We start from the raw sequence: 16,971 nt of genomic DNA on the forward strand, positions 1-16,971 counted from the left end.
TCTTGTGATTACAACAGTCATATACAGACATTTATACACATTTTATTTATGTAGTGCAGTGTGGGTAACAGTGCTTAATACAACAGTATTAATAAGAGATTGCAACTCTACATTACCATATGATACCAGAGTATACACATGCAGTCCAGCAGTTAGACCTTTATTGTCAGGCCATTATGCTTTTATTTATATACAACCTATATGAGACTCTTCCTGCCATATTCTCTGGTGTATGCAGTACATGCCTTAAACAATACAGGTTTTATACAGGTGATTAACTTTCTACTACTTTTAGATTTATTTCCTATGACAGTACATGCAAGAGTATTATTAACCTGCCTCGAGTCGCAACCACTGCAATCTACAGGCATGGGCTTCCTGGTTCGCAGACCACTCATCTGCCACTGTGAAAGACATAAGAGGAATATTTAGCCATAACTATCCATAATATACATGAGCTGGCAATTATTAAACAGGTACTGGACTGATACTTACACACAGCTGGGACATTCCCCCTGTCCTCCTAGCCTCTTGGATCCACTGATCCAAGAGATCCCTCTTTCTCTGCTTCAGGTCGGCATAGTGATGCCTGACCTGCTCACCAGTTCAAGGTATGCCAGTGGCACTGGTGAGGTCATGGGCAAGATGGTCCCAGTCTTCTGCTTTGTATTGGGAACCCTGGTACTGGCCCTGCAGCAGTCTCTGGTCATGGTCTTTAACAAGGAGTCCTGCCATGACTCTGGACTCCTGGATGCCCCAGCACTGTGCCCGAAAGCACACACCCTTTCCAATACCAGTCATAGTGCCTGCAGGAGGAAGCTGCAACCAGTTATGAGATGTATTCCTGTCTGTTGGGTTTAAATAGGGCTGATTTTCTGCACTTTGCCATGATTGGATGGTTTTGAAAATGCTAAGCTATGGGCAAACCTGCTTACCTGAGGTTGGCATTGCTTAAAGGGGTATACCAATGAGCAAACTGATTTAGCTGGCCTACACATTGCTTACACCTACTAAGCTGGGCTGTGCAATGCTTAGCATTGCTTAATGTTTAATTTGCATACCATTTGTTGTTTGGCATTGATTTATTATTCTTTACATGTTATATATGTGTTTGGTGTCCATGATTCATGTGTGCGCACACTGTATGGGGTCCTTGTGTATATTACAGGATTTCAACACTTTATTACAATGACACCTCACATCTGGGCTTAATGCAGTACTCCAGTTCACATATTTATGTTATGTAGTAGGTTATACAACACAACACTGTATATAGATTCATTTCACATGTTAAGTTTGATTTTCCTATAGTGAGGATCTGTTTGGTAATACCTCAATTTTATGTACTGCTATGATGGCTTAGTGGTTAACTACTGTGACTATAGTGTACTGGGTCCTGGGCTCAAGACCTGCAAAAGCTGTTTATTTTGTTTCTTGCCAAACAGCAGCTGTTGCATACAGAGTGATTAAGGCACTTTTAAGCAATTGTAAGCGGGTTTACGTGGGTTTGCATGATGGTAAGCAATGCTAACTTTCGGTTAAATATGCTTGCAGAGATTTAGCTTCAATATTGCTTAACCTGTGAGCACATTGCTTACCCCCATGCACACGGGCTTAAACCCACTCAATACTGCTTAAATATGCTTACTCTTGCTTAATAGTGCTTACTCCCACTTACCCCCTCACTGATTTAGACAGTAATGTAAAATGGTTCTTGCGAAGGTGGTGGATTTGGACACTCTATGGATTTGTCATTCATCACACATTGTACCTTTGATTTGTATCCTTGATTCATGTGTACATATACTGTATGGGGCACTTGTGTTTATCTGTGGATTTTACATTATGAAAATGACACCTCACATCTGCATTTAATGGAGTACTCCAGTTCATAAATATATGTTATTTAGTAGGTTATGCAACAAAAAATATTGTTCATAAAGTGACTTGACATGGAAAATGGAATGTACTGGAATGAGTCTCACACCAGGAATGATTGCTCGTAAGGTGAATGCTTTGATTTGTATCCTTGATTCATGTGTACATATACTGTATGGGGCACTTGTGTTTATCTGTGGATTTTACATTATGACAATGACACCTCACATCTGCATTTAATGGAGTACTCCAGTTCATAAATATATGTTATTTAGTAGGTTATGCAACAAAAAATATTGTTCATAAAGTGACTTGACATGGAAAATGGAATGTACTGGAATGAGTCTCACACCAGGAATGATTGCTCGTAAGGTGAATGCTCTGTCCACTACACTACTGCAGCACTGCTTCATTTGCATATATCTTGATATTTATCCTCTTATGCCATTTAAGCTGCAATAAATGCAGCAATGGGCCAACCCCTGCACCTATGGTTAAATTTTATCTGTTTGATAAAAAGAAATTAGCTTGTTTATATTTTATATTTTAACTATTGCTCTTATAAACTTGGGGGGATGTTGCTTGGGGTATGCGAACACCTAACCTGCTGTTCTTGCTTGCAGGGGCATGTATATTCTGAGAGCTCTGCTCTCAGATGCCCTCTACTCTTGTATATGCTCTGTGTCCATTTAGGAGCTCATATGCCTGGCGCACTGCCATGCTGTTCATAAATGGCTGCTTCCGTGCAGGACTAAGCTAGTCCTGCATGGAAGAATAGTGATTCTGGGGAAATGTCTTTGCATAATGATGCCACAGTACTCTTCTGCTTTTTTGTTATCCCAGGGCTTTCTTAATGTACTTCACTTGCATATGTGACTTACTTTCCCATGCTTATGCAGTATATCAGTGCTTTGTATAGGAAGCAATAGAGAAAGGAAGCTCTCTGTTGCCTTTTTTTTTTTTTTTTTGTTTTTTAAACAAATTTTAAAATCCAGACAGTTCAGAGGTAAGAGAGACACAGTGCAGAAATACAAGGTTAATCAGGTCCATTTCTTTAGTTTTGCATAACATACCTGATTTTCCTAGTGTTTTATTTGTCTCATCTCACAGGTACCTCTGAACTGTCCAGATTTCAAAGTTTATTTTTTTTTAAAGTCAAGAAAACTGGAAAGCTCCATAGTATATATTAATAGACTTTTTTCTATTGGTATATGCTCGATTTATGCTAGATAAGCTGGTTGAGCTGGCTAATCAGCATGCACATTTTTGAATGTCAATGACCTGTCACTGCATAATACAAACTAATAGAGAGAGAGTCACAACTAAGGCTGACAAGGAAGATGTAGTGTTGTGGTTAATACCAATGACTACTAATATGAAGCTAGCACACATCAAAGCGACAGAATGTTCAATCAAAAGATGATGTTAAATCCTGCTAGTAAATTTAAATCATTGGCAGTTGAAGAAGGTACAAATTCAGCTACTAAATTAATGGTTAATGATCCCAAATGCTAATATTTTTATATCCTTCCCAAAATTCATAAAGACATGGACAACCTAAAGTCTTTGAACATGGATCCTTGATAGAACCCTTGTCTGTTTTTTGTGCTAAATTTCTGTCTTCATTATTAGGCTTAGTGAGAGCTAGGGTAAAAGCTTCCACAGATTTTTTATGTATATTTGAATGATATTTCCATTCTGCATATGACAATTAAAAACCAATCAGATGGTTGCCTTTATATGACTTTATTCAGAAAACCATTTAAGATTTCCTTATTACTAGTGACACGTTGCCACTCACCCCACATTGTGAAAAAAAAACAAATCAAGATTTCTTAGAATCATAATAAAAAAAAACACCAAAGACCATAAACTCATAACAGATTTATTAATATAAATCCATAGAACTAAGCACTTTCATCCCATATGACAATACCAGGGGCTTATCAAAATTCAAGACAACTATCACATCCTGTACTTTGAGTGTATTTAACAGAGAATAAAAGGTTGAAAGTAATTCTGTTACAAATATGTAACATAAATAAGGTATAAAATAAAGCTTGCTTAAATGTAGAAATAGAGTTTAGCAATATGTGATTAGCATCCATACTAAATGACTGTGGCTTGAAAAATAAGGAACTTGCTTAATGGACATGTTTTCCTACAGAATTAGCAAAAATGTAAAACCTGACCTCTTATGTATGCATTACATTCTCAGTAAGAGCAAAAATATAAAAACAGGATGTATGTTTTCACATTGCCAGAAAAAAGCTAATCTGGTTCCTTAAAGGCTGGACAACAGGAAAACAATCTGCATCATATGACATTTGTTAAGTAAGAACGTTTGAAGTCAGCATTTACACAAGAAGAGATGTTCTCATACAAATATCAAAATAGAATACCAAGAGGAAATCTATATGTGTGTGCGTGACTAGAAATGTATATAAGATCTGTATTCATTCAGTTATGTTAGAGGTATTGGTAGGGACACATTTGTTCCAAGGTAAATGTTATATCTCTCACATCATCCATGTTGTTCAAGAAGTAAAACAGAACAATACCTGAAGCTGCAACATTAGTCCGTGTGGTTTGTTATAAAAAGTTATTTGTTACTGCTCTGAGTTTGGTGCTGCAAATATATTCTCTCATCAGTGTATATTCTGCAAGTTTCTGTATGCAACAGGCTGTGAATGCAACTATAACCAGACTTTGACTTCAGCAAAACCCAGCCAGCAAGACTGAGTGTCTTAAGAAGACTTCAGAGCCATCACAGTAAGCAGCACCTTATCATTAATTTTTCAATGGCAAGCCTACCTGCATTCGATCACAGAGGGAGTGGTAAGCCCTGCAGAGGGTCACTTCAGTCAATTTGCAGTAACTAACATTTGTTCCTATGTGTAAATCCTGAACAGAAGTATTCCAGTTTATGCAGCTTGCAGTAGTAAAGTTGTTCAGACGTTTGAATCCAGATTAAACCTGAAGTCCAGGAAAGTCGCAGTGCCATTAATTCTTCAAGAAAAGGTGGACATCTACTATACACAGCAGTTCACTGCCTGTTGCATTTCACCAGCTTCTTGAGTGACTCTGAAACATTTCCAGCCATCAGCAACAACAGCCTGATCGCCTGTTTTTTTTTTTTTTTTTTTTGCTAACTAGTAAGACTTTTTTCTATGTCACATTTTTAGTATGGATGCTATTAAACATAATTCCAGCAGGTGTAAGCCAAGCTTTAGTAAATTTCAGTGTTGGTATACACAGCACATTAGTAAATGTAAATCCTTATCAGGGCAAGTTGATAGTAAGGCATTCTGCAAATGTATTACAATATTTGACTGGTATCTCAAAGTAAACCATGTAGGGTATGACAATTGTTTATTGTGTGATTCAACAGAAACTGCATTTTGTGTGCCATGACATAAAAAGTATTGCATGATATTGCTAAAAAAATAGACTGTGAAGGCAGTCCTTTTCATGATAAAAAATTAACTAAGTGTAAAGTGTTTTCATTATATTCAAATGTTGAAAAGTTATGTTCTGTCTCCACATGTAAAATGTTTATTTCAGAGTTGCAACAATAGTCAAATCAGTTACTGACAGGACCTCTAGTACATTTTGTTACAAAAGAATGTAATAAACTTCTAAAAGAAGAGACAGTGAGTTCAGGAAGCTTAGACAAGTTATACAAACATTTTTTCAAAACTGCATAGGAGTTTTAGATTCAGCAGAACAGGTTACTGAAAAATGTCAGAAAGACCATGCAACATTACATGAAACTCTTGAACAGCAGTTACAGGATAAAAAAAAAATAAATTAGTTGAACTGACAGAGACTGACTTCCTCCATACAACAGCTGAGCTTAAGAAAACATTGGAGAAGAACAGGAAACTACAGCTGATCTGTACAAAAGAGATATATTTTATAATATGTTTATGTTTTGAAAATGGTTAAGCATACATGGCAGGATCTGATGTATGGACAAATCATTCTCAAATGTTTAAAACTTCCATTCAATTAAAGCAAGACATTTATCAGTACTACATTAAAGTAGAGCAAATGATTGCCATTCTCGTAGCATAGTCAAAAGGTACACAAAACAGTTCTAGTGTATAAAAATCAAATAAAATAGCTAATAACGGTAAAGATTTAAAGTCATAAGACTGGCATGCTTGTATAAAGATTTAAAGTCACAAGATTGACATGCATGTATTTTCTTTTCATCTAAAGTACATCTGTTACAATGCACAAGAGTAACAGGCAGACAACAGCAAATATAAATAGTGTAAATATAAACGTGTGTTAGTTAAGCTAATATCTATTTGTTTTTTTACATTTTTTTTATAATTGTATAGTAACACCACACCAAACAGTTAAAGTTCTGAATTTTAAAAATAAATAAAATCACAGATGGTATTAGTCAAACAGTCTTTGTAAAATGAATGCCAGGGCAGTTAAATAAATAAAAAAATACTGAAATCCAAGTTACAAACATATGCAAGCTAATTGTAAAATAATGTTTATTTATGCAGTATAACTGCATAGTTATGCAAATCACAAATGCTTATTATAATTCTAAGTGTTTTATAACTGCATTTTACTATTAAATTGCAAGTGTATTAACAACTGATTAAAGGAAAAATGCTAAAAGAGTTAACTATGGTCTACAGAGTGTGAAATGTGAACTCAGACCTTCCTAGACTGGATGAATAGTTACAGGAAATGTTGGAAAAATAAGGTAAAAAAAAACAAGACTGATTGCCAGACAAGTGGTTTGAGTTTTTCTAAAAACATTATTGTTATTAAAACATAATTGTTAAATGTTCATATGCAACACTATTTGGTAATTGTAATAAAACATCACAATTGTGCATATATGTCATTGATAATCTGTTTGCAGGTAAAGGTTAAAAGTAAAAAAACCTCAGTTACATCAAGTATAGTCAGCAAATGGGCCATAATATACATACAGTTTAAATCAATTATGCAAGAGGGTATAAATACCTACTAGTAGTAGTAAACAGCAAAAGCTTTATAAAAAATTGATCAAATCAGACAAAGGTCCATAGTTTATTAGTAACAAGTGATGGGCTGACATACATTTTATTTTCACAGCGTAAAACAAATAAGCAATACTGCAATACTCCAGGGGGGTACTTTCTCAGTTTTACTTTAACTGTGTAAACAGTATGTATTGCAAAAGGTCTAAATTAAAGCTACAGGAAGAACTAATATCTCATTCCTTCTTGATAACACTCTTTCAGGGGAGAGGGGAAAACATGTATTAGTGCATTAGAAATACAGGATTAAACCTGACAAGATAAGATATTTTACAAGTTGCTAATAGCTATCATGCTAGTTATTATTGTATTGTTTAGCATTAAATTGTATTTACAACATGTTAAACTGTAAAGCTATATAAGAGATGGCTTAAAATTGCTTTATTAAAGCTATATAAGAGAGAGTAAAGATATGTAAAAATTGAGCAAGAATGGTCACTATTTGTTTAATATGTTTTTGGCAAGACAATGTTTGTATGCAAAAATCATGAATGTTACTAATTGCTGGGTATATAGATTAATACCATGTCTTTGGTGGCAATTCTACTAGTCCGAGATTCTGCTTTATGTTAATGTTACTAAATTTGTAGATTGGACTAAGTGCACTTTACATTCTTTGTATGTACAAATACAAAATAATCCAGTACAAATAAAATTAATGTCTAGCAATGAATATATGTGGAAAAACCATGTTTAAAAAATGGGTCCAGGGTACCTACTAGATTAAAATGCATGAGTAGCAGACAGTCCGCATAGATATATACTGTATAGAACACATTGTAAAGTAACAAGTTGAAAATTAATTTGTCAAGTTGAAATTTTATTACTAATTGTAATTGTATCACTGGTTTTAAGTTGGAGTCTTATTATTGGTTTTTGTACCATCATTTTATCAGTACTAGTATTGATTACCCCAGTTAGAGGAAAAATATATTAAAATATTGTATTCATACAGCTAATGGACTAACATGTACATAGCATTCTTTAGTGTATAAATCATGTTTTTTTAATCCTTAAGTATTAAATATACTGAAATAATTACATTCAAATATTTATTATCTAAGCCCAGTTCAGTACTTTACCAAGGTGTTTAATATGTTCACCTCACTGTCAGCCAATGTGTTACTAGGCAGTTCTGAGACATGACCACAATTTTATGGTTAAAATGACATTGAAACTGTATATTTTCAGCAGTGTATAAATGCTTGAAGTAGCACATAGTTCTTGTCTCTTATAGATATTAGTCTATATCTAATCTTTTGATATAAAATGATTAATAAAAGTAAAGAGTTAATTCAATAGTTGCAAAGATTTAATAGAACAGTTCTAAGTCATAAATGAAATTATGTGATTGCAAAAAAATAAATTAATCAAGTTAAAAAATAAAACTAAAACAGACACAGTTCATAACTGGTGAAATATTTTCACAGAATGGACTGCAAAAGAAAAGTTGTTAAATATATTCAGTTTTAGTAGTAATACTTGATATCATTCTATTAACTATGTAAAATTGCATTTTGACTTGTATCAAAAGAAGACTAAAGGTTTTGTTTCTTAATGTGTTTCTATATAATGTGATCAAAATACATATCAGTATAAAGTGTTTTGAGTAAGTTAAAAAATAAAAAGAGAGAATTGTTAGAGTGTATTTAACTGTGAATAAAAGGTTGAAAGTAATTCTGTTACAAATATGTAACATAAATTAGGTATAAAATAAAGCTTGCTTAAATGTAGAAATAGAGTTTAACAATATAGGTTCATAGGTTCATAGGTTCATACTAGGCTATCTGCCCAAGGGCATTTATAAGCCTAGCCCATAGTTATGTGGCTTTCGCCACCCCTTTAGTTTGAATAAAACTATGCCTATTATTTTGCTGTGCCTCTGTCAAGCAGTGACACTGAAGTAATCCCTGGGGTATATCTGCGATCTCCCATCCATTGGTCAAGATTCCTCTTGAACAAGGCCAGCGAGGTGCTCTGCCTCACATGTACCGGGATTTTGTTCAACAGCATAGGGAGTCTCTGGGTGATGAATCTGTCCCTCCAGCACGTTCTATTAATAACCGTGTCAAGGTTTAAGTCTCCGCCCTTGTGGTTCTGAGGATCTAGATTTTTGAGGTGAAGCATATTCATCAAATCTGGGTTTGACATGGCCTTATATGTCAGGCACAGGTCACCTCTGAGCAAGCGGTATGAGACTGAATAGAGCTGGAGTTCTTTCAGTCGGGCAGCATAAGACATATTTTTGAGACCCTTTATCCTTTTGGTGAGGAACTTTTGGGGCCTTTCCAGCTGCTGCAGGTGTCGGGTCAGATACATTCGAATGGGGCATTGTACTCAATCATAGGTCTAATGAGTGATGAGTACAGGGGACGATGACCTCCTTGATCTAGATGTGAATCCCTTCATGATCAGGTGGGCAATGTAGAAGGTTTTCCTAACTACTTTAGCAACATGAGTGTCAAATGAAAGGCTACTGTCAACCTGGGTCCCCAGATCCCTGATGACTTCTTCTGTGCTCAGTGGATTGCCACCTATATGGTAGCTAGGGGTAACCTTGTTTTTCCCAAAGGGTATGACTATGCATTTCTTGGTGTTTAACTTTAGGCCATGGCTCTGGCACCAGTTATCCGTTTCTGTGAGGCCCTTCTGAAGGATATCTGTGTCAGATGTGTTTTCGACTATGGCGCCCAGTTTGCAGTCATCTGCAAACTTTGTCAGCCATAACCCTCCTGTGTTTGCTTGTACTTCAGAAAAGTAGATGCCGAACAAGAGTGGACCCAGGACTGAGCCCTGTGGGACACCACTTGTGACAGGCTTTGAGTCTGACATGGCTCCAGCAACTCTGACCCTGTGGGTTCTGTCACTATGTGATTCGCTATGTGATTAGCATCCATACTATATGACTGTGGCTTGAAAAATAAGGAACTTGCTTAATGGACATGTTTTCCTATCAAATCTGCATTACATTGTCAATAAGAGCAAAAATGTAAAAACAGGATGTATGTTTTCACATTGCCAGAAAAAAGTTAATCTGGTTCCTTAAAGGCTGGACAACAGGAAAATAATCTGCATCATATGACATTGTTAAGTAAAAAAGTTTGAAGTCAGCATTTTCACAAGAACAGATGTTCTCATACAAAGATCAAAATAGAATACCAAGAGGAAATCTATATGTGTGTGCATGACTAGAACTGTATATAAGATCTGTATTAATTCAGTTATGTTAGAGGTACTGGTAGGGATGCATTTGTTCCGAGGTAAATGTTATATCTCTCACATCATCCATGTTGTTCAAGAAGTAAAGTAGAACAGTACCTGAAGCTGCAACATTAGTCCATGTGGTTTGTTATAAAAAGTTGTTTGTTACTGCTCTGAGTTTGGTGCTGCAAAATATATTCTCTCATCAGTGTATATTCTGCAAATTTCTGTATGCAACAAACTGTGACTGCAACTATAACCAGACTTTGATTTCAACAAAACCTAGCCAGCAAGACTGAGTGTCTTAAGAAGACTTATGAGCCATCACAGTAAGCAGCACTTTATCATTCATTTTTCAAAAATAATATCTATAAGTATTGATATCATTAACTATTGTAGCTGATGGTTGTATTTTCACCACATTTTTTGCAATATGTTTGTAATTTATTTAATTATAATTAACTACTATTCATTTGTTAGGCAAATAATTAATTGGTTGCAGTACTTGACTGATTTATAAGTACAGGATGCGATAGTTGTCTTGAACTCTGAAACCTCAAGGGCTAGATGGAATTCTCATGGAGTTATATAGAAAGTTGGAAAGAACATGTAAATAGGCTTCTACCAGTCTTGAATCAAGTAATTCTTACCCAGGAGATACCCCCTGGAAGGGAGTAGTAATAACCACTCCTGAAAACAGGGAAGGACCATTGACAATGAGTTCATACAAACTGATATTTGCTCTACATCAAGATTGATACAATGTTAATGTCAGTCTTGGCTGGAAGACTGTCAAAAGTAATCCATCAGTTAATACATAAAGATCAGTATGGATTTTTGAAGGGAAGGCAAACATTTGACAATGTATTGCAAACCCTATTTGAAATACAGGAGGTTAAAATAAGAAAGATCCTTTACTTTTGATTAACCTAGATGTTGTAAAGGGGTTGACAGGCTGAAGTGGAAATACTTATATTAAGCTTCTACATGTCTCTTTGTCGTGTATTCTTAAACATTTAGCGCTAAAGAGATGAAGTATTGTGAACTTAATTTTTTTAGAGTAGATTAGCATATTTTTAAATTTTAAATTTTAAATATTATTTCTAAATATTATTTTCATTTGTAGTAGAATTTAATAATATATGAGATTTTTCAAATGGAAGTAATAGTAACATTGGTGTTAATATTAATGAATGTATTTGTTTACTTCATTTTATTCTCATGTCATTCTGTTTTAATTTTTATTTACATATTTATTTTCTTCAAATATATATTTAAATCTTGATTAATATTACATATTATATATATACATTTTTACATTCATAATTCATGTCTTACGTTTGAAATATAATAAATATAGAGCTGTTTTGTAAATATAAGAAGCTTATCACAATAATGGAGGCTTCTTGAGCGTTTAAACGGCATGTTTTAAAACAGTGTTTAAATTAGTGTTACACTATTGCGTTATAATATTATTTAAACATACTCAATAATATGCACTATTAACGTGAATACTGTAAAAGTATGCAAAAAGTAATGTATTTAATCAATTAATCAATTATTTAAAGAATTATTCTGGTAAATTGATCACATGATTACAAAGCTTATTTAAGGACTGCTATGTTTGTAAAACTGTTTGTCTGAAGAAGGAAGAATACCATTTCTTCTGAAAGCTCTTACATTAAAGAGTTTCGTGTTTACATTTTGGTAGTGGATTTTGCATTTGGGCTCTACAACTTCTGGCTTTAACTTCATTAGTTTGTCGTGACTTCTACAAAAGGTGGGATTTCCAAAGGATTTTATGCACTTGATACAAAACAGTTATAAGGGTGCCTGTGCTTGTATAAATGTAAATGCAGAATTAACCCCCACTTTTGCAATAACCAGGGGACAAGGCAAGGTTCTCCCTCTTCCCATCGTTGCTTGTAATATACTTTGAACTTTAAGCACTGAGAGTGAGGTACTCTGAACTAATGGGATATTGGGTGGCTGAGAAAGTAGAAAACATATCTCTATATGCATACTATCTGCTTATGTATTTGTCAGTCCCAGCCAGGTAATTGGAAATGCCTTTTGACAAGTTATAGAAATTTGATGAGTTTTCTAGGTATAACATGCACTTGGAAAAACACAAATGTTACCATTTAACTATAAACCTTCTCAAATATTAAGAAGTAAATATCCTAAAAAAATGGGCCTCAGAAAGTATTAAATGTCTTGCACTATCTCCCTCATATAATTTACCCCAAAAAGTGAGTATTTCATATTTCAAACTAAAGGAAAATGGTATGATTAGACTCATTAAATGGGATTTAAAGGATGTGAATCCAGATCAAAAGGTACAAGCCATGCAGATATCCATACTCTGAGGCCTTCTATTATTTCCAACTGGTCCCTCTGGACTAAGTACAACCCCTTGCAGGGATTTGCTTAATGCTATGACAGATTTCATCTGGGGATAAGAAAAACCTAGAGTTTCCTGGAAGTAGTTGAAAACTCTCAAAAGGTCAAAGGAGACTAGGAATACCAAACTTAAAGGCCCACCAAAAAATGGTACTGTTTATTTTTTTTTCTTCTGTGGAATTATCAGATGGACAGGATAAGGATAATGGAAATTGGGGAAATGTCACAGTCGGGAAAGCTATTGGACACTTTTAAAACTTTGGATTTAGTAAGCAAGGGTTTAATTTCTAAACTGTACAGGGTTATATAAGCCACATAAATCACAGTTGAAATTAAACTAGTAAGAATCTGGGAAATGTACTGAACATGCATTATACAGCAGATCAGTAGGATTAGATGTGCAGGAGCTTAAAGTGATAAGTCAGAAAACTTCAGATTTTTGAGTGGAAATGCATACATCATTATTTCTACACACCTAGTTGGTTACATAGGATGTATGTGGACACAACAAATAAATGCTGGAATTATGTAGGGGGGTAGGTGATTTACTTCATATATTTTGTATTTACCCAAACGTGAGTGAGTTTAGAGAGGTTATTCAAGAAATGCACAGTGTACTCAAGCCAGAAAAAAGACAATTATAGAGGTCTGCTTACTTTTTGGGATTTCTAGAACCAGGGGATTGGTGCCACCAAGGCAGAGATTTATTGCAGGGGAAAATGCTATTATAAAAAATGGAAAAGGAGAGCTGGAAGTCATGGATTTCATGCACTTAATGGATAAAGCAGGTGACAATGGTGCAGAGGGTGGCCAGATGTGATGGGAATAGAAATAAATGGAACTGGTGGACCAATTACAACACAGGATTAAAAGATCAATGAAAAACTTGAAAAGCTACAGTATGTCCCAATGAAGCTACTGTGTGATTGAGATGTTAAAGAATGTTAAAACCCTAGGCTGAATGAACATAGTCTAAGAAAGGTAAATGATTTGTTAGATTTGTTTTTAGATTGACGCTGTACTATAATTAAACTGTTTGATATGTAGAATGGATGTATACCTAATATTATTTTTTCTGAATTGAAAATGTTATAAAAATAAATAAAGAAAAAAAACAATCTTTCAAATAGATTTCACTATCTTACCTTCTGCTTCTTTCATTTGTGCAGTCAAACTCTCATCCTTTTCAAAAATAATACTTGCATCTGACATCATTTGACTCTTGAACTCCAGTAGGATTTCTTCTGTCTGTTTAGAGATAAATTCCAACTCTCAGGTAAGTGGCTAACTTATAATGTGTTTTTTAAAATGTGAGAAAACATAATAAAATATACTTTTGACATAGGCTGAGAAAAACAGTGAATACAGAGAATGGCAGTACATTACCACACCAGCTTTACAGCTACAAAATAAATACATAACTGCATTTATGTATTTATTTTACTATTAGTTATGGACATGGCAGTGGTCTTCAAAAAGAAGTTTGGCATTCTTGGTACACAAGGGGCTCAGGTAGCTACTTATAGAATCATAGCATAGGTTAAAAACATAATTTTGGTTTAAAAAAAGAGTGACACTCAAAATGTACACAACTGAAGTCTGCAACTCTCTTTACAAGATTCCCTGTGATCATTAGTTCATTATTCAAGATAAGCATTTCAGGCAGCAGGGCACAGGTTATGGTACTTCTGCAAGTTTTCAACCACGTTAGCCACAGAGGATAAAATAAAAGCAGGACTTAATAATGAAAGCAGTGCCCACCCACAGTTAATCAAGAAAACCTCTTCTGTGAACCCTAAGACATTAATGTGATAAAAAAATCTACAGAATATTATATTCATAAAGCAGCAGAAAGTATTCTAAGCACTAAGCCAATGTGGGAATAAAGAAAGGAGAACCTGTCAATAGGGATGACTGCAATTAAGGATACAAAGAATAGGCAAGAGGGGGGCTGGAACTTACTGGAGGACACTGACTAAATAACCAAGGTATTTGGAGCAAATGACAAGACAGGAAAATGTAATAGAAAGGGAAGAGGCAAATGAGACATTTGGACTGCAGGTTAGAGACTGCCTTCCCTATCAGGGATTGATATCAGAGTATAGGGAAAGAAAAAGAGCTAGGTAATCATAAGTAAAAGACCTGCACTAGTAGAGGTTTGTTGAAATCTACAACAGAAACTACTATTAACAATGGGATAATTACTATAGCGTATAAAATATTGCATAACTATAACTATCAATCAGAGGAGTTTAGAAACCACTGGGAAGAGAGACTGGATAAGCAACTGAGAAAAAAACAATGGGAGCACATATGTGTATCTCCCAAACATGCAACAAAGTCTAGAAGATTTAGTTTTTTTTTTCTTGGAAGTGTTTGTACAGGTATTTTTATGCTCTAAGCAAATGCCAAAGAATGTTTTCCTCAGGTTGATGGCAAATGTTAAGGGTGTGATGAGGAAGAAAGAGATCTTTAGAAAAAGGAAGGAGCAAATTGCATGGACAAACTGAAAATTGTGGGAACTGTACATGCAGAAAAAATGTTTTGGAGGAGGAATGAAGTTTAAGGGAAGGCAGGAACTGACCAATTTATTTAATGTTGGGTTGATTATATCATACTTAAGAATATGCATGATGTATAAAGTTTGTAACTGTGAACATGTCAATAGGGTTTGTTTTCATTTATATAAATGTAAGTTTGCAATAAAGGTGTTTAAAAATGTACCCAAAGTAGGACTATTATTTATACCACCTTTACACCATCACCTCTTGATGGATTGATGGGATTTTCTGGCTAAAATCTCTGACAAATATTCTGACCCTGGTGTGTTGATTGCTACAATTGATATCTAAGATTTATTTTCAGCGATACCTCCTTTAACTGGTATAGAATGGCTGTCTGAAGACATTATTAGAAACAAATACTTATCTAACACAGAGTTGTGGCTAGTATGGAAATGTTAGAACTGGTGTTAGACAGCAACTTTGTTTCCTATGAAGGCAAGTATTAAACAGACCAGTGGTGTCGCCATGGGGGCTGTGTGTGCTCTCTAGTTTGCAAACTTGGTTTTATTGAACTGGGAGCAGAATTATGTGTTCAGTTCAACACATTATTCTAAAATGTTTCTGTACTTATGCTTTTTGGATGACATTTTTATTCTTTGAAACAGTATAAGGGATGAACTTGATGATTTTATTACCTATATAAACCAAACCATGGAATTTTTGAGATTTACTTACAATGTTGGGACAGAGGAAATAAACTTTTGGATGTGAAATTAATGAAAGATTTGGTTAACCACAAATTTAAATCCAAGATTTATAGGAAGAGTAATTTTACTAATTCTCATCTATACTATACAAGTAACCATTCCTTCCATCAGAAGAGAAATATAATTAAAGGCTGCATGGTAGGTACTGCCCATATGACATCTAATGTACAAGACTTAGAACAGGAGCTTAATTTTGTGGCCCAGATGTTTGTTTAGTGAGGCTATCCAGAACCAATAGTTCATAATGTGAGAGAGGAAATTGAAAGGGGTTGAGGTACCAAAGATACAGAGTGCCACAACAGCTCCATTATACAGGACCTGCAGCCACCAGATGGTAGCAGTACCATCCCAACTTGACCTGAAGAGGGTTTCACAAGGTCCTTGACCCATAAGTATGGTTCTGACACCAAGGAAATTAAAATAATTATATAGACATACTGGCATATTTTTCCACAGTGCCCAATGGACCTGGTGTTTTGTCCAGGACCCCACTTTTTAGCTACAAAAGAGGGCTCAATGTCAAAATTTGCTTTAAGGGATGTCTAAGAATTGGAATGGCAGGAACCCACCTAGGAAAGTGGGGACCTATAAGTGTGGGCTATGCGATCAATGTAAATACATGGCCCACAGACAAAAAATCCAAATAATTAATATACAGACCCCTTTAATAGCTAAGAACTATTTTACTTGTACATATAAATGAGTGATCTACTTAGTGTTCTGTCAAGTGTGTTCAGCCTACTGTATGGGGAAAATGGAGAGACTATTCAAAACTAGGATATATCAACACCATTATGAATTTTCCCACTGCATGGTAACCAATGCACTTTATAAGCATTTGAAAGACTGCCCCAAATGGAAGATTTTTATTTGGGTGTTAGAACAGGTTGAACCAAGCCTGAGGAGTGGACAATTGGAAACCTGATTGGAATACCATGAATTGATATGGTAACTGCAGTTAATTGCAAGTTCACTTTCAAAGATTAATGGGTAGCTTTCACTAGGTCTTTTATTAAAAATGAGGGCTGCTAAATTATGACAAAAGTGTATATAAAGAAATGTTTTTAAATGATTTTATGAATAAGTGCAAAGTGTGTTAATATGTATTTTACATAATATACATCTTAAATGTTTGCTTTCATTTATATTACCTTGCTGGGAAAG

The 16,971-nt window shown here is 34.7% G+C and overlaps 1 protein-coding gene across 1 annotated transcript in view; it reads right to left on the bottom strand.

Annotated features, from left to right (window-relative positions):
- LOC122799626 (guanylate-binding protein 1-like) overlaps nucleotides 1–16,971 on the bottom strand; it is a 1,262,734-nt gene that overhangs the window by 134,963 nt on the left and 1,110,800 nt on the right. Inside the window, exon 9 of the mRNA XM_044068814.1 lies at nucleotides 13,682–13,784. Coding sequence (XP_043924749.1) covers nucleotides 13,682–13,784 — 103 coding nt within the window. The remainder of the gene's footprint in view (nucleotides 1–13,681; nucleotides 13,785–16,971) is intronic.

Source organism: Protopterus annectens, chromosome 4.part0 (genome assembly GCF_019279795.1).
Source record: "Protopterus annectens isolate FY-2018-M chromosome 4.part0, PAN1.0, whole genome shotgun sequence".
In the NCBI taxonomy this organism is placed as follows: Eukaryota; Metazoa; Chordata; order Ceratodontiformes; family Protopteridae; genus Protopterus; species Protopterus annectens.